Raw genomic sequence first — 22,415 nt, 5'->3', positions numbered from 1 at the left:
TCCGCATATCCAATAATTTTATATTTCCATTTTTTTCCTACTTTTAGACTTTTTCTTTTCTTTTCTTTTCTTTTTTTCTTTTATTGTTTTGTATTGTTCTTTGTTTTTGGTTTTTTGTGGGTTGGGTGTCTAAGTAGAGTTGTGAACAGTGGAGTATTGTTGCTCCTTTTGTGGATCCCAAGATTTTTCAATACTGAATAAGCTCATATCACAGTTGCATGTGTGTGTGTGTATGTATATGCATATGTGTAAACATAAACATACCCACTCACATGCATACATATATGCAATGAGAGCAAGTACATGAAATTATTTCTGAAGTTGGGAAAAAGCTGCATCAATGGAGGTATGAATCAATCCATTTGTAAACATAATCAAAAGATTGAGTAGTGCAACTATTTTGGGCATTGTATCACTTTTTGACAATTATTTAGCATAATGTGTACTCCACCACATGTTGGAGTTGTTGGTCCTAGTTGGTTGTGCCTTCATGTACTATGCACCACAATGCAAGTCCCAAGTAGATGGAATAATTCAGTGCCATGCAAATTCTTTATTTTGATGAGATAAATTGTTTCCTTATTATTACCTTCTAACCCTTCCTGCTGTTTTCCAGTCACTTTCATTCACACCCACATATTGCACAGACAACTACTAAACAAGTGAGTATCTGAACACTAAATCAAAAAGCATAGTTGGATTTAGTCCCTCCATTTGTGTTTGAGCAATAGTAGCAGCAAGTCACAAGCAAAGCCATGAGTTATCCATTCCAATGTTGCACACGCGCCATGAAACCTGAGAGTGTAGAAATTGAATGTTCATTGTATCAGGTTGGTAAAGGTGAGTGAACCATGTGTATGACAAAACTACGACAAAAGCATCCTCAAAAAGTGTCTATTGCACATGTAAACTCAGGAATGACTCACGCACAAAGCCAATACACTGCCACCCTGAATAGCATCAGGATGCTCCTGAGCGAGCATGCACCTGGATGGCTTCTTGTCAACAACCGGTGTAATAATTTCCGCCCATTCCTGGTCCTATGAAGGTCGCTGCCCACGTTGTCCCCTCACTACTAGGAACGCACACACCAACATCAACATAGCGTGTCTGAGGCAGTCAGTTCTTCGCACAACCTTGGTAGTCTAGGCCATGTGTGTGTGGGCGACGCATGGCTACCGCTAAATCACCCACACAACCTCGAACCTGAATCACACCAGATACTCGGCCCTGACTCAAGCAGTGTTTTGGATGAATAAGTTCATTCGACTTATTCTATTTGAGTATAAATCATAACAAGTATGAAGGCTAATGTACACTTTTCAGTAATCATTTTTTTACAGCCATTATGTGATCCCGCTTGCGTAGAAATCAGCTAGTAGTGTTGTTGTGTCTCAGAGGCAGTTCTTTGAAGTGAATCAAGTGCATTTGCACAAGAATAGTAGTCACGTTGTATGATGTTGTTGTGTGTTTTTGAAAAATGTGTTGAACTCTAACGAGATATGGGCCTCTACAACGCGAATACGTTGCGCCTCTTGTAACACTATCATATTTGGTCATTTTCTACCTTAATCATCTTCTACTTCTGAGTTTTTCTATATTTTTCCACTGACTAAAATAAAATCTATTATGATAGAAGCAATCTTCTCTAATTTATTAAGTTGACCAAGCAAAGGAACCATTCAAAAGTATTATTCTCAAATTAAATAAAACTTCAAAAGATCCAAATGTGTCAGGTTAGAAATCCGTGTAAAGGGTTTTTACTTATCGTTAGTCATATAATTAAATCTTGTAATACTTATAAGTTTATTTTAGAATATTTAGAATACAAAAAAATAAAGTCTAATAACAATAGAAACTCTTCACAAACACTCTTCAATGGTAAGTGTATCTTACAATACATGAGTCTCATTCATATATGCACGTGGTACAATATTCGACCATATATAGGAAGGTTATTGAGGAAGAGGAATGTCCTAGTTTCAATGAAAACTCGGTTCCTGAGGTTCTAAACCAACAGCAACTGAAAAAGCAGCAAATTACCGTCCCACACAAGATGAAGCAAAGAAACAGTCGTACAAAGAAAATGATCGTCCAGACGGTCCTTCTCTAGTCAAGCAATCACAGTCACTAAACCTCCTCCCAGGAAGTCGATCTCAGAGAGATGGCAGATCTGAACATGAACACGACTAGGCTACTCAACTAATGTGTCATTATTTATCAACTGTGAGATTTACAAAGCAGAACGCACACGGAAATGAAGGACATCCACTGAACACACTACACTTTCACATATCATTGAGATTCTACAATTTAAAAACACTCGGAGTAATCTTCATAACTTCAATTATTCCTTCATAGGCAAGTACGGACAAAAATATCTACTCAAACAAATGAGCAGACTATTATGCAATATTTAATGGATCACGACGTTGCTCAAGAAGAAGCAACGACTTTACCTCTACAAATACATGTCCTTTTTACTATCTAGAATCTGAACATGAGATGTACAAGGCTGCGACGTCCACTAGCAGCAAACTCTCACTCCAACAATACCAGCAGCCGTGTCCAACTGATGGACATACACAACTGGAAAGGCAAATCGTCGAATTGACTTCTAGTCAGACAAAGAAGAAACAGAGTGGCATGTGATTGGCTTTCCCACTTACCAATCAACTTAGCTTTAACCAGTCAAACGCCTTCGTTTCTTCCTTTTTGGGTTCTGTTGAATATTTAGGTCCTGAAGGATTTGAGAAATCAAAACCATCATTGTAATTTTGTCCGAAACTACTTGTAGGAACTCCATTTCCTTGAGAAACAGCTCCAGCTGGAAAGCTCATTCCTATTCCAAGAGCTTGCATGCTTGCCAAGTTCGCTGCCAACTGCTGTTGCATCATAAGAGGACTCATTCCTGCAAAAGAAGCAGGACCAGGAGCGAACCCTTGTGGCGGCATATTAGGCTGCATAGTGCCACCAGCCATTTGCATCAATAAAGCTGGATTCATATACATCATCTGGGACGGGAGGGCTCCTCCAACAGACGACGTTCCCAATTGGCCTAAATCAATCTGTCCATTTCCGCCAAGTTGCTTGGAAGTATTACCCCAAGCTAATGGATCTAACTGACCGGGATTACTGGTACCGTTTGCAAGAGAAGGTTTGGAAGCAGATGAGGATGCTAAATCCTGAAATGGATCAACAGAAGTTGTGGTCGAGAGGCCACCAAACAAATCAACCAAGCTCTCCGCAGAAGGTTGGGCTTGCTTTGCAGTGGTTGAATCGTCCCCACCAATAGTAAGACCCTCGAAAAAACCAGTATAATCAGAGGTTCCATTTGCCGCAGTGCTATCAACTGCGTCTACCCTAAGTCCTGAGAAAAGACCATCGCCAGAGCTGGGGGTACTTGCGGTGTGCAAAGATAATCCTGCGAAAGGGTCTTCTGCTCTCGTAGTCTCAACTGGTGGTTTTGCTGTAGCATTCCAACCAAAACCTCCTAATAAGTCATCAGCAGCAGCTGATGCTGAGGATCCACCACCACCATTGATTAAAACCTCTACTTGTTCAGATATCTTCCCAGTGCTCTGCATTCAATGAGAGTTCCCTTCAGATAGGTTCTACTGAAAAGCATGCTGAAGGCGCCACGCAAATTTAATTACAAGCAGCAAAGGCCCATGCTCAGGCGAAAATTTCACCAGCATATGTGTTCAAACACTGCAGAATACGGTATACAGAAACAAACTAGAGTAAGATGATTCACCTGTACATCATCAACTCCTTCGGGTGCATCCCAACCATCCATAAGATCGGGCAACACCACGGCTTGTTGAGAAGCCAGTGGCGGTGGATTAGGGCCGGACCCTGATTTATGTTGGCTCTCTTCTGAACCTCCTAGTCCAAGCAACTCCAAAACCTGCAAAAATCCATTTCATCATATGCATAGGAATAAGGAAACACGTCAATGTCAATTTAATACCGAACATATCATAATTTCAGCCTCAAAAGTACGAAACAATCTGTTACTGTCAAACCGATGACAGAAATCGGATAATACAGAGAAGGACATCACTTGGATGTGTTTGAATATTAGGATTATAGTGAAACGGACCTTCTTAGATTTCTCCTTCAAGGAAGCCTGTGGAGATTGTGAATTTTCAACAATACAACTGGAATCCTCTTGGAACATCCCTACAACTCTCTGAAGCACATCGTTGCTGTCTCCTTGCCGCAGAATAGCTTCCACGATACACATAGCTTTAAAACGAGCCTGATACACAGGCCCCGTCAGTCTCCACTACGTTACACCGCTACCACTCAGCCCCAGTTCAGAAAAGACCATTCACCACAAAAAAAAACAAAAAAAAAAAAAAAAAAAAAAAAAAAAAGAGAGAGAGAGAGAGAGAAGAAGAAAGAAGGGCGATAAGAACTCTGCTAAAAAGCATGGTGGTATTACAATTAAATTTTATGACAGCCAAATACAGAAGTAAGGGATGTCAACCTGCCATGCGTGAGCTTGCAACTTGCTTTGAAGTGCATAGCCAAGTCTGTCACCATCCAGTTTAGCAGCAGCTGTCAGAAAGTTCTGAACTACCTCTCTGCTAGGTTGCAGCCGTACACCTCCTGGAGTGGTTACTACTTCGACCAATCGATCTTCCTGCGTCATGGGCCTCCCTTCATGACGTGGAGAACCTCCCCCACTGCTCTCTGTCTTGCTATCACGAGATTCAAAAGTTTCATTCGAACTCAAGGAGTACGTCGATACTTGAGAATCTGACGGATTGTACTTACTTTCTCTATCAGTCAATGATCTTCTTAAATTGGGTCCCCTGTGAAGCCAATCGTAAAATTGCAAGCACGTGAGAACAAAGGTTTGAAATTTTGCTCTAAATGATTACTTGTAAAATTTTGATATACGCACACGGTCGTTAATCGGTAAGGCATTGTCGTATAACATATTCAAGGCATCAGACATAAGCAGAGTATTGAGAGTCGTACATCCTTACCATCATCGAGTTAATTTAGGAAGATTTCTGACTATCAAAACCTATTCGAATTCACGCCATGTTCAAAAACTCATGTTCTTCAATTACATAGTATTGAAGGTGTTTTCTTAAACCACACGTTCTATAGCAGCTACAATAAGAATGAGAATACCCTTAATAAAAGTGTTTTTTAGTTTCTTATTTCTTATTACAAAAAAAAGCTATTAAATTTTACACAACACAATAAATGCACGTTAATTACCTGTAGGAGCTAGAGCTTGAATTACCATAGTTCCCGCTGCTCCCACTGCTGGCCAATCCACTCATCTGTCGAATTGTTGAACTCCCAAATCCCATCACATCATCCAACATCGACTTTTTAACTCCTCGAGTTGATGAATCAAAATTGGTGCTCCCAAATCCCTCCATGCGCTTACCCACTTCTTCCGCAGGCGGTTTATCATTGGATGCAAATATGGCAGATAATGCCTCTTGTGCAGTCTCACGCACAGCCTTGTTCAAAGCATCTCCTTTCAAGGCATCTGGTGCCCCCCTGCAATGAACAGTAAGGCAAAACGTTCAATTAGACTCCTTCTCAAGACAATAACACACTTCTGAATGCGGGCAAAAATGTTTTCAATCGAGACAGCAGTGCTTGCAATCAGGGGACCGACTCGCAAACATGGATGACTTCCAACCTGTAGTGCAACAAATTTCGAACGGCTGGAGCTTGTCGTTGAATTTCCCGTCGAAATTCTACGCCTGCCTTTCCAGCAGCAAATTTTATAAGTCTCAATGCCTGCATTTTCCGTGTCAAGATGATGATAAGTAGGGATTCAAATGACTGAAATTTTGTCTCGATTACGAGAAACTTGAGTAAGTTTCGATCTGACCTGTTTAGAACAATAAATCTAGTCGACCAGTGACATGTGAACCACCATAATCATCCATTGGTGCAATCAGCCAACTGATTACCTTCTGTCTATGCCCAGATCCCAAAAGAGTGTTCCACAATCAAATTGATCGCATGGCAATCAATCGCAGCATTACACGCATCAAAAGATGCGTAAAGGAAAACCATCAAAACTCCATGACAGTAAAACTCAGTGAATCTAAAAGACAAACACTCACGACCTACGAGGTTGTTCAATATCATTGTTACGTCTACGACGTGACAAATTCTCTCATGCTTCCTTGGTGTGGTCAATAAAAACCTCTAAAAAAACACACCCTCACAATCACAATCTCTAACCCCCCTAACCACCCAAACCGATCAAGGCAAATACAGTAAGAACACCCTCTTCAAATCAAAGTTCTTCCATGGCTGTCAATTGAGCTCGACCGACATACCTTCTGCTTCACAATAGGACTCTTATGGTCCATCCGCTTCAAGATCCGTTCTACAAGCTCCCGCACGATGTCTAAAGACGAAGTACGCATAAGAGTGCAAATCTCCTCCAGCTTATACACTGGCGCAACGGAATCGTTGTCGCTGGTGGCTCCATCGATGAGGACCGCCCGTCTGTAAGCCTCCACGGCCCTCACACCCGACTGCATATTGGCGATGGCCCCGGCGACCTCCTGAACACACAAAACCCTTCCCGGCAACTGCTCGATTGGTGAGACGCTCGTCGTCAAGCCATGCGAACTTCAACCCTTTGCCACACCAAGCCCTAATGGCTCCCAGGCATGGACTCACTCCTTCCTTGGCTGAGTGTCTCCGCCTACACGATGACAGTTCCGTCGTGGAATCTGACCGGAAACCCTGCCAGGCTGGGCACACCCTCATGCCACGTCGTCGCTGAGGCCTCGTTGGACTCCCCGTGGACTTCCTCTCTTTCGTGTTCAGTTCATGAGGCCGGCCTTCACTAGTTTATCAAATCTACCATTTCTAAATCTACCATTTCAGTTCAAATCAATGTATATTCTCCAAGATACACTGCTGCTGATGTGGCACATACGATATGAGACGTGATTGGTTGGATTTATTTTTGGCTGCTTCAGTTGTTAAATAAGCAAAATTATTTCACAAAACATTCAATCTCTATGTGTAATCGATTTTTTTAATCAATTATGTTTTTTAAAATAAATGTAAAGGTTATTTTTTATACTTTTTCAACAAAAGACAAAGAAAAAGAAAAAGAAAAATATAATTGCATTTTAAACTTTAAATCTTGGGATATTTTTACAAATGCTAAAAAACTGGTTGTGTAGTAAAGATGTCATGATTTTTTAACACGGATTCTTATACAAAGGACCACATGTATTGATGGATGGAATCTTTGCAAATTTCAAATAAAAAGTCATTAAAAAGAGATTGATTGCCAACTTGTAGTGTACTTTGAATTTAAGCTCAGCAGCAATTTGACACTAGAGTTAAAAAAAAAAAAAAAAACAAAACAAAACAAAACAAACAAACAAACAAACAAACAAATACATGCTTCAAATGTGTTTGTTAATTTTGATTTGATTTTGCATAATCTCAATGTAATATTTAATTCTAACATTAGATAATGAATTGAAAGATTTAATTAAAAAATGAAATATACATGTACATACATTCATATACATATGATTCATAAAAGTAATGTATTGATGGCAAATCATTAATCCATAATTTTTTATTAAAATATATGCAAATGCTAGAAAACATATATAAAATTTATGAATCACTTTTTTAAAAATAAATAAATCCTTTTAATATATTTTCGAAAAGTATGTAATACATATATTCTAAAGATTATCTTAAATCATCAGAAATTTGTGTTGAAATGTTGTATTGGCTATTGTATACAGTTTTAACTAAGCTTATTGCACCTAACACTTGTTCTACCAACTACCAAAAACATGACTAAGCATCCCATCATATAAATTAAGAATAATATGTGTAAAGACAATTACTTCATGGTTATCAAACAAACACAAGTTATCTCTCACTAAGTTTAACAAGCAAAATTTCCATAAAAACTATAATTCTATAAAACCAAAGCTTCGGATGTATATTATAAATAACAAAAAACATCCATGTTAAGCATACAGTCTAGATAATTAAAAAATTGCTACAATAACGATTTGATTAACAATTTGTGCTTCAACAAGTGGTTGACAACTTGTATTAGAGTCAAAATCCATTTACAAAAACTTTGCAGCAGATTTTCTACCTTCTCAGTCAACTTATCAACTTCACTGTTAGCATACATATCAAACGCACAACCTGTACCGTATCCCATTGCGGCACAAATGAAAGCAATTTGAGATAAGAACAAATGTACAGAATATTTCCATTTGAATCTCATCGTGGAGAACGGATGGAAACAAGTGAATATACCACCTGACGAGGGACGCGGCGAACCTGGAGAACGAGGATGCACGGAGATTCTGTTCTAACTCCATCCAACACGTTTGTGGAGCACGGTTTGGGGAAGTAAGGGAACGGCGCAAACTTACAAAAGTGCTGTGAAGGACATCACCACAGCGCTGGGACTACAGCACTACTCACAACCACCATGCTTTCCCGGGGGGCTCACACACCGCAACTGTGCACGACACTGACGACGGTGCCGGGTAACCCGTGCAATATTCACCCATGGGAATATCGCGGCCATGTGGCCCGACCCCCTCCCACCGAAGCCTCTGGCAGGCAGCCTTGCGAGGCATACGAGCGCGACGACAACCCCAGTCTCGTCACGATCGCCGCTCTTCCGTTTCCCCTTTTGCGGGCCGCTGTGTTTCTCATTCCCGAAGCCGTTCGTCGTGCGGCAGCATGTAGAGACAGTACGTGAGCGGGCCAAATGAGTGAGGATTCCGGTTGAGTCGATTGAGGCGCTGCGGCGGGATGGGCGTCGCAAGAATTCGGGCTCCTGAGCGCAGATAAGGGCATGGAAGCGGAAAACAGCATGGGACGAGCTGTGGAGGTGCTAAAGAGCCAGGCCAACGGGAAGAGCAGCAGCGCCAACGGGGACGTGGTGGGCATGGAGAGCAGAGAGGAGATGCCATCGTCGTCGCCATCTCCAGCTGCGTCAGCGGTGGCGGGACGGCAGCAGGTGTCGATGGCGTCGTCGCCTCGACCCGCGCCCGCGCACCGCGTGGTGAGCGCGTTGATCGAGAAGAAGGAAGATGGACCTGGGCCGCGGTGTGGGCACACGCTGACGACCGTGGCGGCGGTCGGGGAGGAAGGCACGCCGGGATACGTCGGTCCGAGGCTGATTTTGTTCGGGGGCGCGACTGCGTTGGAGGGGAATTCGTCTGGCACGAGCGGGCCTCAGACTGCCTCGGCTGGTGCCGGCATCAGTAAGATTTCGAACTCTGTTTTGGCGCTGTGTGTCGTTGTTGATCGTTTTAGGGGGTCGCAGACGGCAGAGTTTGGTTGTATTGACAAAGTTTGGAATCGGTGTCGAGCATAGCAATTCGTCTCCCTTGAGTCGGAAATTCCGGACGCACAGTTTTGCATTGCGACACGGGGGCAACGAGAATCTGGAGTGTTGGGCGTGGGTATTGGTCGGAAGAGCAGGAGGATCTAACACCTCGTATCCAGCGCCGTCTGGCTGATTGCGGAGGTCCGTGTGTGGCGCGTGAGAATATTTTTGTAGGGCAAAGAGTACGGAATATTTGAGTGATAAATGCGAAGGGGGGTCTTGTGACGGTGCTTAAAGCTTCGGGGTGGACGCAAGGTTCGTAGTCCTTATTTCGAGCGCAATGGTGAGGTCGGGTGAAGTAGAGTACGACACCGGTTGGTGGATTCGCCGAAACTGGTTTATCTCCATGATTGGAACGCCAGGATTCGGAAAGTGTGACGATTCGGAGGCTGGAGTGCTGCTGCACCGGAGGGTTATGGCGATCGCACGCGGTGGGCGATTGGTTTGAGCAAGCTACGAGAGCTGTGGTTGTGGAGATCTGGTAAGGTTTCGGGCGGTGGTTTATGCGGAGGAGTTGGGATGTGTTGGACTCGTGGAAGTTGAAGCAAGGTTACAGGAGCGGGAGGAGATGGAGAGTTGGAAGAGGCGTTTGGACGTGATTCGCGCTGTAGGATTTGTGCAGCTCTCAGAACGCTTGCAGTCCGCGTCGTGGGTGGTAGTATCGGAGATGCAGCATGACGCGAGTTTACCATTTGTTGTGCTTTGATTCTCTCAGCAGAGCCCGGCCGATAGAAGTTGAGACGAAAATTTTAGGGTGTGTTGGTTTGAGTTGTCCGCACTGGGCAGCCGTTTGCGGGGTGGGCGTGGCACTAGCAACGTGGTGCAGGGCTCAGCGTGTGTTAGAATCTCTGCCCCCGTGTTCCGAACTGGCCGAGTAGCAGTCACGGACTCACAAAATGGCCAAACCAGCTGTTACTGACTGCATTTTTCGGGAAGGGTCAGTGTGCAAGGTTGGGTAGATAGATCGCAGGATGGGCGAGGGTTGCTCACGTGAGGTCGTAGGCTGTGGTCAAAGATGTTGACGGTCTGCATTTGGGTTAGGGTTCGTGGTGGGGAGGTAGGTGCAGGGCGGGTTTAGCGTTTGTGCGAGGGATTGGTGGAGCTTGGAAGCAGTGTGTTGAGAGTAGAATGGGAGCTCCGAAAGCGATGATGGGGTCGGTAACATGAAAGCTTGTGGAGTGCAGCAGTGCGTCCCGGCAAGAATGGACTGGTGGCATCATTTGTGGCGGGACACGGAGAGTGAAATGCCGATCCGAAGCGTTGGTGGTGGGTGGGAAGGAAGATAGGGTCCTCGAGGGATGGGGGCGTGGTATGACGTTGGACAAGTGTGGACACGATGTCGGATGAGTAGCAAGAAGGTTTTCTGAGAGGGGTGGTGAATTGTTGTGACAGGGTTGGCGGGTGCTACTGCAGACGTGCACTGCTACGACGTGAACAGCAGAAAATGGTCAAGGTGAGTTGCGCGCAAGCGTGCAAGACGCAGATGCTTGGCAATGCAGTGAAAGTGACTATCTGAAATACTTGTAGCGTGAGGTGTGCGTGTATAACGTGTGAACTTGGAGAATGTGAAGTGTGATGGGGATGGGAGAGGCAGCAGCATAGACAGGGAGTGGCACGCATGGTGTCGTGTTGTGTGCGGGCGCGAGCGATGATGGTTAGTCGCGAGGATGCGGCTTTGTGTGCACAGAGATGTAAGCAGGGTTTTGGTGTGGTGTGCAGACTCACTCCTGTTGGGGACCCGCCTTCTCCACGAGCAGCGCATGCAGCCACAGCGGTGGGGACAATGGTTGTGATCCAGGTATGCCAGCGGTGTGTGTATGCAGCAATTTTGCGACGAGCGGTTAGTGGGATTGTTGTAAGCAGTGGCGATTTTTGGTGTTGGGCGCTTGGAGCGTGCGTGGAGATGGTTGGATTGGTTTGAGGAGGGTGGCGTGGGATTTGGTTTGCTAAGTTAGTCGGGGCGCGAAAGGGGAGGGGGATGTGTGAGAGAACAGAACGCAGTGCGAAGCTGAAGAGCGGTATTGGGACGAGATACTCGAATCTGAAAGTGGTCCAGGTTTTGGAAGATGGTGGTTGACGATAGTTCCGCTGAGAGGTTGGATGTGGCGGTGGTGTTGTGAGCAGGGAGGAATCGGACCGGCAGGGCTGTCAACGGATGACCTTCATGTGCTGGATCTAACGCAGGCGAAGCCCAGGTGGCACAGGGTGGTGGTCCAAGGAGCGGGGCCTGGGCCACGATACGGTCACGTGATGTCGTTGGTGGGGCAGCGGTTCCTTTTATCTATCAGTGGGAACGACGGTGAGCTGGTGTTTGAATAGGATGGATAAGTGGTGACAGTTGTGGGGAAACATGAGGAGCGTGAATGATGACGTAACCAAGTGTTGGTTTTGTGGTGCTGCGGAAGAGTGTGGTTTCGGTGATGGTAGTTGTGGGCAGGCGTTGGGTGAGGTGGGGGATGGTTGTGTTGATGTGAGTGGTGTTTTGGGTATAAAGCCTGGAATGTAGTGGGTGACGGGTGAAGTGGTGGACACAGGCAAGCGACCTCTAGCGGATGTATGGGCGTTGGATACAGCAGCGAAGCCGTACGAGTGGAGAAAGCTTGATCCAGAGGGAGAGGGGCCTCCTCCGTGCATGTAAGCGGGGACGGTGTGGAGATGGGGTGTATTGCTGAGTGTTTTTCATGCGCGTGGACGGTCGGAGACGTGAGTGGAGGGATGTGAGCACCAGCGAGGGCGTAGATAGCGCAGCGTTACGGATGTTGCACATGTGGGTGTTGGGGGTTGGGGTGCGCCTGCGAAACGCGGAGATGGTTTTGTTGTTACTGGAGGGCACAGGTCCCGGTGGAGGAGCAGGGTTTGCGTTTGCGTTTGCGATAGTAGTGTTTGTGTGGAGTGGGAGGGCGGTGGGAGGTTGTGTTAATGGTGGGGCGTTTGGTGGGTGCAGGTATGCAACTGCATGTGCTCGATCGGATGGGCTGCTTCTTCTTTGCGGTGGAAGAGACGCAAACAGCGTGGTATGATGCGATGCGTGTGATGATTGTGGGGTGGACATTGATTTGTGGAGCAGCTGAGGTGGTATGCTGTGTGGAGTTGTGGGTACTGAAGTGCAGAGTGGGAATGGTGGGTGCAGCCGTTGGATACTGCTTACGGGCTTGCAAAACATCGAGACGGACGGTGGGAGTGGGCAGTGGCTCCTGGGATAGCGCCATCCGCACGGTATCAGCATGCTGCGGTATGTGGGTGCATGGTATTAAGGTGCATGTGTGGGGGACAAGCGCGAGTGATTATTGTGGAGAGTGCGGTGTGAGGAGTTGATGCGAGCAGTGACACCTGGGGAGTGTGGTGGTGTGAAGTGTGGTGATCGTAGAATGTGAAAGGATTGAGGGCAGCGACGTTGGGTGTGATAAGTGATGGGGGCATTCGGTGTGGGCTTGGTCGTAACTGTGAACCGTTGGGGTGGATGTTGTTCGACGAGGATGTGTGAGGGCGTGTGAGAGTGAGGGGTTGTAGGCATGAGAGCGGATTAGTTGGTGTGCGCGCGCGCAGGGTGCTGGGTTGAGTGTGTTATAGGTGTGTGGTGCATGTTTCTCACCTTGGCAATGAATTATTTTGACAGGTTTTTGTGAATGCTAGACTTCATGTTTCTGGGGGCGCCTTGGGAGGGGGTCGTATGGTGGAAGACGAATCGAGTGTTGCAGGTTGGGTCAACATTTTGTGTAGTTGGATATGGGGATGGTATGGACAGTGGGGATAGTGTGCGAGTGTTCTGAGGGGGGTTGTCGGTCATGCAGGTATACGAGGAACGAATGTCCAGGTGTTTGTGTTGTTGTTTTTGTTGTTGTTGTTGTTGTGACAGGGTGGATATAAGTGGATGATTTGCGGAGGGTGTGGATTCTTGAGAGCGTTTGACAGGAGTTTGAGAGTGGGGCGGGTTTGTTTGTTGTTGGCGTGTGCAGTATTGGATACAGCTGCGGGCGTGTGGTGTGATAAGAAAGCAGTGGTGAGCAGTCCACGATCCGGGAGGTTTTCGCAGGACGTGGCTGGCGGGGATGCCGTGCTTGAGTTGACGAGACGGTGTCGACACGCAGCAGCGTCGGTGGGAGACCACATTTATGTGTATGGTGGTCTACGAGGAGGTGGTTTTCTTTGATGGGCTTATGTTGGGTGACGGAGGGAAGGCGAAATGGGTGTGGAGGTGAAGGGTATGTGTGTGTGGAGGGAGTGTAGTAGCGGGTGTAAGCGTAGTAGAGTAAGGAGGAGTTGTGCGGGTATGGTGAGGAAGGTTGAGGCGTTGGTAGGGTGCATGGTTTGATGGAAGCGGTTGGGGTGCTGATGGAGAGTGTGTTGTGTTTGCGTACAGGCGTTTTGTTGGATGATTTGTTGGCAGCAGAGGATCTAGCTGCGGCAGAGACGACGCCAGCAGCGTTGCATCAGGCTGCTGTGCAGTCGGCAGCAGCTTCATCTCAGGCGAACAACGTTCCGAGTGCGAAAGGTGTAGGCGATGGGCGGCCGAAGGTGGGGGATGGGTCGGTGGTGATGGGGAGCCCTGTGGCAGCACCTGTGGCGGGAGATACAACGATGGATATCAGCACGGAGAATGCGTTGTCGCATGGACACCGGTGAGGGTTTGCGTTTGGGGTGCATGGAGAGGATGATGAGAGGGCTGGGTGTGTTGGTTGGTTGGAGTGTGGGGGAGAGATAGGCGGTGGGCGAAGGTGTGTGTTGATGTTGGGTGTGTGGAGCGTGTTGGTTGAGATGCCAGCAGCGACGTGTGAGGAAATGATGCAGGGTGTTGGGGTGGATACGTGGCGGTGAGCACGGCGTTGGTCTTAAAGGGTTATGCGTTTTGCAGGAGTGAGAGAAAAGGGGTAGAGTCGCTGGTAGAAGCATCGGCAGCGGAAGCAGAGGCCATCAACAATACGTTGAGGGCGGCAGAGGCAAAACCTTTAGCGGGTGGAGATGCGAACGGGAATGCTGAGAATGGAGGGCCAGATAGGGATCGGGGCGGGGAGGCCACTCCAAGTGGGAAATCGGCGATGTCAGGTGCAGCAGGATCAACGGCAGGAAGCAAGTTGAGTCATGGAGAGGGCGCGTTCACTCCACCACCTACAGGCGTTAGGCTTCACCACAGAGCGGTAAGGACGTGAGGGAGGTGGATGATATGAGTGATGTGGGTGAGGGGAAGCAATTGGGTCGGAATGGAGTGGTGGGGACGAAGGTGGAGCGGAGAGGGATGTATTATGTGGATACGGGTGTGTTGGTGGTTTGAAGGTGTTTGGATTTGTGTTGTATGGAGGGTGCATGGGTATGGACGTCTGCAGGGGCATGAGCGCAAGTTGAGAGGAAAGTGGGGACAACAGTGACGTTGCGAACGTGGTGGCTGGGAATGCGCAGGAATATAATGGGGGTGATGTGATGGGTGGATACGTTTGCAGGTTGTGGTTGCAGCGGAATCTGGGGGTGCTTTGGGAGGGCTGGTTAGGCAGTTGTCGATCGACCAATTCGAGAACGAAGGGCGGCGAGTGAGTTATGGAACAGCACCAAACAGTGCGGCGCTAGCAAGGCGGCTTCTAGATCGTCAAATGTCAATCGCTAGTGTTCAAAAGAAGGTGAGTCGTTGGGGACGGTATGGTGGTGGTGTTTGAGGAAGAGATTGAAAACGCAGAGCGGGAGCAGTGGAGGCGGGTGCGATGGATGGAGGTGTAAATTCATTGACGGTGCAGTTGCAAATGTGGTTGTCAGGTGCTGGCGTACTTGCTGAAGCCTCGAGGGTGGAAACCACCGGTGAAGCGGCAGTTTTTCATGGACTGTAACGAGATTGCTGAGCTTTGCGAAACGGCGGAGCGGTTGTTTAGTCAGGAACCGAGCGTGCTGCAAATAAGGGCTCCTGTGAAGATATTTGGAGATCTTCATGGGCAATTTGGAGATTTGATGCGTTTGTTCGACGAGTATGGATCTCCTTCCACAGCGGGAGACATAACGTGAGTAACGGGTTTGTATGGGACTGGTATGGTACGACAACAGGGTTTTTGAAGTACAGTGGATGGTGAATGGCATGTTGAGTGTTGAGCGAATGGAAATGGGAGCGGGAATGTGGGTTGAGTGAGAGAAATGTTTGCAGTTTTGGGGAGGCCTGGTTGGAATGATTGGGTGGGGCGTGTACGGTTAAATGGTGGGGGAGGAAGTATTGCGTGGAGAGGTGTGGATGGTGGGATGGTTGGGATGAGGACAGATTGGGGAGTAGACCGTGGGTGGGAGACGAGCGTAACGAGGGGGTGGGTTGCGTTTGCAGGTACATCGATTATCTATTCTTGGGAGATTATGTGGATCGAGGGCAACACAGCTTGGAAACAATCTCGCTCCTACTTGCTCTGAAGGTACGGTTGTGTTGGGTGTTGGTGTGGGCGGAGTGGTTGTGGTGGCTGGAAAGGAGCGGGTGCTGGTAGTTTCAGGTGCTAAGGTTATTTGTAGGTGGTACAGAATCTGTGGGGTGCGAGTTGTTTGTTGCAACATTATGGTGGTAGTGCGTAAGAGGAATGAAGGGAGTAGGTGATGGGACGAAGGCGTAGAAGGTCTGGCAAGGCAGGAATGGGATTGGGGTTAGGCGTCGAAGTTGGAAGTGGCGAGGTTGATGTGTGGATGGTTAAATGATGGAGGTGTGCGGGTGTAGATAGTAGGCATATTGAGTGCAAAGAGGGAGGATGAGGTGGGTAAGAAGGGGTTGAGGGTCGCGTGAAGGTATTGAGAGCAGCAGGAGGAGGCGGGGATGATGTGTGGGTCGTGGTCGGAAACAGTGCGATGAAGGGGAGGGCATGGGAGGGTTCGAGTGAGAGGGCGGTGGGATGTAGTTTGGTGGCGTGTGAGTTGTTGAAGCTGATGGGATGAGGTGTGGTGTGGCAGATCGAGTATCCAAATAACGTGCATCTGATTCGTGGAAATCATGAAGCTGCGGACATAAATGCTTTGTTCGGTTTTCGGATAGAGTGCATCGAGCGGATGGTATGTTGGAAGTGGATGGATTGTAGGGTGGTGTGTGTGAGTTGGGGTATGGGCGGGTGATGAGATGGAGTTCTGGGATGGTGCAGCTGTACGGCATGCGTGAGGAGGCGTATGGCAGTGCATGTTGTGAGAAGGGTGGGCTTGATAGACAGGGTGTCGGCGAGTTGTGAAGATGAGGCAGGAGTGGGTGAAGTGGAATGAGTGTGTCGAGAGAATTGCGTGGAACGGTGTGGTCGTGGTCGGTGTTGGTGAGGAGTTGAGACGCGACGTGATGTTCAGTGGACAGTGGGGGCGGTAGGATGGTACAGAGAGCAGTTATGTTTGGTGCAGGAGTGTCGAAGGGTGTGGTGGGTGGATTGAATGGAGATGCTGGAGTGGGCTTATGTGGGGTTGTGATGGTGGTGATTAGGGCGAGCGTGATGGAATATGGGCTTGGCAACGGATCAATCAACTGTTCAACTGGCTGCCGCTGGCTGCACTGGTAGAGAAGAAGATAATCTGCATGCATGGAGGAATCGGGAGATCGATCAATTACGTGCAGCAGATCGAGAGTCTGCAACGGCCGATCACTATGGAAGCAGGCTCGGTGGTGCTTATGGACCTGCTTTGGTACGGCGTGATATCTCCGGAGCGTTGTTGTCGTGCGTAATGGGGGTGTGTTGTGATAGGAGGATGTCGTTATTTGGAGAGAAGGCGAGTTGAACGCAAGGAGAGAGTGGAGGTAGAGAGACGCACGGAAGGATGTGGGTGGTGCTGATGTGAGGGATGATTGTTGCAGGTCGGACCCAACAGAGAACGACAGCGTAGAGGGGCTGCGACCGAATGCGCGGGGCCCAGGGCTGGTGACGTTTGGGGTAAGTTGAAGGTGCGGTGTTGGGGGGGGGGGGTTTGTGGAAAGCGGTGATGGGTAGCGGGGCATGGAGTGGGGATGATAGGTGTGGTATGGGGAAGAGTGTAACGGGTTGTGACGGATCTGAGCGATGATGTGGTATGTGGCAGCCGGATCGGGTGATGGAGTTTTGTAAGAACAACGATCTTCAGCTGATCGTGCGTGCACACGAGTGCGTGATGGACGGGTTCGAGCGGTTCGCGCAAGGGCACTTGATAACTTTGTTCTCGGCCACAAATTACTGCGGTGAGTGTGGAGGTTGGGAAGTTGGAGGGATGGGTTTGCAGTGGCGGTGTGGGTTCGAAGGTGGGAAGTTGCGAGGACGTGGAGGCTGGGGGATGTTTGGGAAGTGGTGCAGGTGTGGCGGTGGGTTGGGGAGGTTGGGAGTTTTGTCGGAAGTAGTGGGGTGGCGGTGTGAAAGGGGCGGAATGAGTGATGCGAGTGCGGTGAGTGAAGTTGAGATCGAGGTGTTGAGTGGATGATCGGAGTGTTGTTTGTGGTGGATGTCAGGGACTGCGAACAATGCGGGGGCAATCCTGGTGTTAGGAAGGGACTTGGTGGTGGTGCCGAAGCTGATACATCCCATCCCTCCTGCCATCACGTCTCCTGAATCGTCACCAGAGCAGCATGTGGATGACACGTGGATGCAGGTATTTGTGTGTGGTGGAATGTTGGGGGGCTGAGTTTGTTGTGAAATCTTGTGATGTTGTTGGGTGGAGTGATGAGAAGAGGTGATGTTTGGTGAGGATAGTATGGGGTTGAGCGGTATGATCTTTGTGTGCATGGTGGTTATGGTTGTGAGTGCTGGTGGCATGGAAGGGATGTGGAGGTTGATGTTCTGTGGGCAGGGGGGATGGTGAGGCGAGTTTAATGGGAGGTGGGCAGGTTGTGATGCGCGTATTGAGTGGATGATGGGGCGTGGTGTTTTGAGTGAGGGTCGTATGGTCTGAGAGTGTGGTGTGGCTTGAAACTGGCAGGAGTTGAATTTGCAAAGGCCGCCGACACCCACTCGAGGGCGTCCACAAGGGGGAAATGATCGGGGTTCTTTGGCGTGGATTTGATAGTCGGCGTAGGTGTGGGTAGGATGGCTAGGTGAGGCCAGTGGACGGCAGGAGTGATGTTGATGAGTTTACGGGTTTGTAAAGTACGGCAATGTGCACTGATTTTAGGAATAAGAAGAGTCGCTCCCTATTGGTATTCTGGGGTTGCGTTGTGACGCACAAGCACAGGAGGTGGTAAGCATGGTTGTTATGGGGGACTGGGGGTGTGAGAGTTGCGAGTGCCGGATGTGAAGCGTGCGGCATCCGTGGGGTGGAGGTGTAGCGAAAGAAGGGAGAGGGTAAAGAGGGAAAATTTTGATAGGTAAGGTGGAAACTGTAGGGGCATGGAATTTTGGAAGGGCTTGAGCGAAGCGCAGGGTCAAAATGGCGAGGATGGTCCACGCAGTGGTCGGCTTGGAGTAGTTTTTACGTAGTGTTTTGAGTAGGTATGAATTTTGGGTGTTGGTGCGCGTGTTTGTGTACGCGCCTGTCTGTCGATGATTTCGAGTGAAGCACAGCGTGTTGTTCTGCCTGGATCTTGACGCAACGACTCTCGCCTGGGTGTGATCCTACGGAAAGATGCAGACGGAGGGGTTCTAAAATGGTGAGATGTACTTTTAGTATGTTAGTGTGTGTAGGAAGGTTTTAAGCAATATGCAGTAGTTGTAAATTTTGTAATGAGTGTTCGTTTTAGTCGTTTTTGATGCGATTCAAACGTTTGAACCTTAGGGATTTTTATTGCTGTATTGATGCGATGCTTCGCAAACACATGATGCCTGCTGGTCTGGGCGTGTGCATCCTGGGCAATTAGAGCCAGCTGTGTAGCATTGCACCCTTGGGTTTTTTTTTTTTTTTTTTTTTTTTTGTTATTTACCCAGATGTTGCATTGGTTGTCAGAGTTTGTTGTTTATTTGCAGAGATTGAGCTTCATGTGAGTGTAACATTTAGTCGAGTTCCAACAAGAGGAACCGGTCGGAATTCTGTGGGGACACTGGAGAAGACCTAGCGTTTGTAAGATCTAGCTTCCGTTGAGGTTTGAATTGGCGATGTTGCACATGTTTGACAACGATCGCAAGGTATGGTGGAGGTAGTCCGGTTAGTGGAATCTTTGTAAGAATGAGTTTAAACGGGAATTGAGAAGGAATACGTGGAAGGACGTGATGTTGGGAAGATATGTGTATTGGCGAGTTGGGTGGACGAAGCATTGCTGGAGTGAAATTGGTGGGCAGTGTAGCATGAGACTCTAAAGTATCGCGATTCGTTGTGTGGGTATGGTCGGATGCCAGCTTGGTATGGAAAGCTTATAAAGCATGTGTGATTTCAGTGCTCATTTCAAACGGAAGGATAAGAAGCGATCTTGATGCAATCATGTGTTGTAGGAAACGAAACCTGTGTAGAAGTTGCATCCATTGTAAGTCACGTAATTGGTTGCTCTTTTTGGGCCGGGGAGTTGACTACATGTATGTAGTTGTTCAATTTAGCACATGTTTCAAAATGGAACAATTCATGGGGCATGGGGATTGTATTAAATCAGCTGGAAGTAGTTGTGTCATGGATGGAGTATTAGGTGTAGCAGGATATGAAACTGAACAGTACGTTGATCTAAACAAGGAATGGATGTCATCTGTTGAGGGTAAAATTTGTTTACTTACCATCTTGGCTTTACACTCAAAAGTGCAAGTTTTAGGTGTTGCCATCAACAGACATTGTACCCAACAGACAGTATAAAGTCATCTTTGATTGTCAACATAGTGTTTGTAATCTATTCTTGGTTCAAGGCAATATAGAGACATTATTGATCTTGTCAACATAATTTTTGTATTTCACTCTTGGATTAGTCTGTTTAGATTTTTGTTATTGGTCATTTGAAGGTATTTAGAAATCTACTTTATGTTTTATCATCAAACTATCACCTTCTTTTTATCTCAATCACAAAGTCTACATCAAGTTTATAAATAGATGCATCCTAGTACCTAATATTAGTTAGTAGGTTCTTTTTAATTTGATGTAGAATGTATATTTTTTTTATGCATATAATTTCTACTTATTAGAAGTTTCTTTTACATAAAAGATACATTTATTATAAAGTTTTAAAAAACTTGTGATAAATAAAGAAAAAAATAAATGTATAGCATTAAGAATAAAAGATCTTTAATGAAAGAATAATATTTTTACAATTTCAATATAAAAAATGAAATATTAACTAATTTAAGAAATTTCTAGTCTAATATATAATATAGAGATAGTAAACAAAATGGAAAACAATGGAGCTTAAGATACATGTTAGGCATATTCAAGAGAAAAATTTGGATTAAATTTGGAGCTTTAGATATAATTATAAAGATTGTATATCAAATTTGCATAAGTTTTAATGATAGTCTTATGCATTGCCATTCATAAGTGATGATGTTTAGTTTGATTTATAAAATTATTATATTTGAATCAATTTTCACTAATTTTTAATTCTACTATGCAAAATATAATACATATAATGCTTTAGGTACATGGTGTAAACTACAAGAATAAAATATTTTTTACGCATATTTTTTTTGTATAACATAAATTACTTATATAATTATAATTATTTGTTAAGTTTTATAATTATATATTACAACTTGATTATTGCTTTATATAAAAAAATTACTTTTAAAGATATTCTTATTTATATTAAAACTTCTTCAATATAATATATGACATATTAGACTATATATATATATATATATATATATATATATATAAGACATTATAATATCATTTACCAATTTTTTTTATTTTTATTTCAATCTATTAATACTTGATGAGCTCTTTCATTATACATTTTTTCTAGTTGTACTTAAAGTTTATGAGTTTATTTGTCTATTTTACTTCATTCCATTTTATAAAAGTCTTTTGTGTTTTTTGTCACATACTTTGTAATACAAGTTGTAATTCTAAATTTTTTTATTTGTACTTATTAATAGATAATATATATTTTGTGAGTTCCTTATGTATTAATATTATAAATGATTGATATCATTTGCTTATATAAGAGGTATTAATAGACATATTTTAATTAGATTATTTAGGTCCTATTATTTATTTTACATAATTTAATAATCCATACATAATAAAAAAAAATATAACATGGAAATATATATACGAGTATGAAGATTATCCTAAATATTATAAAATAATGACTCTTAAATTACATCTTTTGAATCTACTTTAAATAAAAGAATAAAAGAACATAAAAAAAAAAATTATTTGAAATAACTCATTTTAATCCATAATAATTACAATAAAATTACTTGCTCTCTAATTACTTGAAGGTCCATCTTCTTATATAAAATCAAAATATTTGCAACTATTGAATACATATTTGGATGCCATTTCAACATTAAATGAGGATTCAACAACTACAACGTGAGCACCAAGCTTGATTATAAAATAGACGATTCTAGTCCAAGAGTCAATATCATAGCATAGACCTTTTAAACCATTTGGCTAATATCACTAAAATATTTGTATTGATTGGCTATTATGGATTTTTTCTTTTTTGACTTGATTTATTTTGATCTTAGTTTTAGTAATCCTAAAGATTTTTTTGCTTATTTGACAAATAAAGGTTGTCAATAAGTTGTATATATAGAAGATGTGCTTGTAAAAGAATATTATGTGTTTTTAAATGCACTTCTTGTATTGAAGCATCATCATAGAATAAACATTTGTTTAATTTCAAATTGATGCAAAAGGCATTGCAAGCTGCCGTTTATGATGATTTCATTGTCCTATCCAAAGACTTTGCCTACCATACAATATTATTACTAATGGTAGTAGATAACAAACTCCATCCAATAGCTTTTCATTCCAAGAAATGTTTAATAATAAAAATCAACTATAAGATCTACAACAAAGTATGTCTTGCAATTCTGGATTCATTTCAAGAATGGCGTCATTATCTAGAAGGTACTTCTGGTCTAATCACCTTATATACAAATTATAAGACTTCAAGTATTTCATGCCAACATATGTTTTGAATTGTTACTAAGTCCATTATATCATGTCTTTATTAAAATCACTTATCAACCAAGAAAATAAGAGGATTTATTAGATG

General features: G+C 45.1%; 2 protein-coding genes across 2 annotated transcripts; one reads left to right on the top strand and one right to left on the bottom strand.

Moving 5' to 3' along the window:
• Positions 1-2,329: 2,329 nt before the first annotated feature.
• On the bottom strand, positions 2,330-6,644 carry LOC112278806 (protein MODIFIED TRANSPORT TO THE VACUOLE 1). The gene is made up of 7 exons (XM_024512598.3): positions 6,330-6,644; positions 5,678-5,778; positions 5,242-5,532; positions 4,496-4,823; positions 4,106-4,264; positions 3,758-3,910; positions 2,330-3,581 (listed from the first exon to the last, which is right to left on the bottom strand). The coding sequence occupies exons 1-7, from the start codon at positions 6,534-6,536 to the stop codon at positions 2,673-2,675; spliced, it is 2,148 nt and encodes a 715-aa protein (XP_024368366.1). The 5' UTR covers positions 6,537-6,644; the 3' UTR covers positions 2,330-2,672.
• Positions 6,645-8,035: 1,391 nt separating this feature from the next.
• On the top strand, positions 8,036-18,498 carry LOC112293331 (serine/threonine-protein phosphatase BSL3). Its single transcript, XM_073539868.2, has 20 exons — positions 8,036-9,269; positions 10,787-10,847; positions 11,114-11,192; positions 11,519-11,693; positions 11,929-12,028; positions 12,339-12,408; positions 12,525-12,626; positions 13,011-13,092; positions 13,351-13,530; positions 13,755-14,013; positions 14,247-14,529; positions 14,830-15,003; positions 15,137-15,375; positions 15,687-15,771; positions 16,295-16,393; positions 16,803-17,002; positions 17,172-17,247; positions 17,393-17,528; positions 17,793-17,932; positions 18,260-18,498. Exons 1-20 carry the CDS (start codon positions 8,858-8,860, stop codon positions 18,341-18,343), a joined length of 3,036 nt encoding a protein of 1,011 aa, XP_073395969.2. The 5' UTR covers positions 8,036-8,857; the 3' UTR covers positions 18,344-18,498.
• The last annotated feature ends 3,917 nt before the right edge of the window (positions 18,499-22,415 follow it).

The sequence above is a fragment of the Physcomitrium patens genome, chromosome 2 (genome assembly GCF_059467195.1).
Source record: "Physcomitrium patens ecotype Gransden chromosome 2, ASM5946719v1, whole genome shotgun sequence".
In the NCBI taxonomy this organism is placed as follows: Eukaryota; Viridiplantae; Streptophyta; class Bryopsida; order Funariales; family Funariaceae; genus Physcomitrium; species Physcomitrium patens.
Note: the sequence above shows the minus strand (reverse complement) of the source record. Positions and strands in the feature narration are given on the sequence as shown.

Bases quoted from the DNA above. Each gene is read 5' to 3' on its own strand.
- LOC112278806 (XM_024512598.3), bottom strand. From the start codon at position 6,536: ATGCAGTCGGGTGTGAGGGCCGTGGAGGCTTACAGACGGGCGGTCCTC. The intron at 5,779-6,329 runs GTATGTCGGTCG...CGGAAAATGCAG, and splicing joins GTCCTATTGTGAAGCAGAAG to GCATTGAGACTTATAAAATT. The intron at 3,582-3,757 runs GTGAATCATCTT...CATTGAATGCAG, and splicing joins AAGGAGTTGATGATGTACAG to AGCACTGGGAAGATATCTGA.
- LOC112293331 (XM_073539868.2), top strand. From the start codon at position 8,858: ATGGAAGCGGAAAACAGCATGGGACGAGCTGTGGAGGTGCTAAAGAGC. The intron at 15,772-16,294 runs GTACGGTTGTGT...GTGGTGTGGCAG, and splicing joins CGCTCCTACTTGCTCTGAAG to ATCGAGTATCCAAATAACGT. The intron at 17,933-18,259 runs GTATTTGTGTGT...TGAAACTGGCAG, and splicing joins TGGATGACACGTGGATGCAG to GAGTTGAATTTGCAAAGGCC.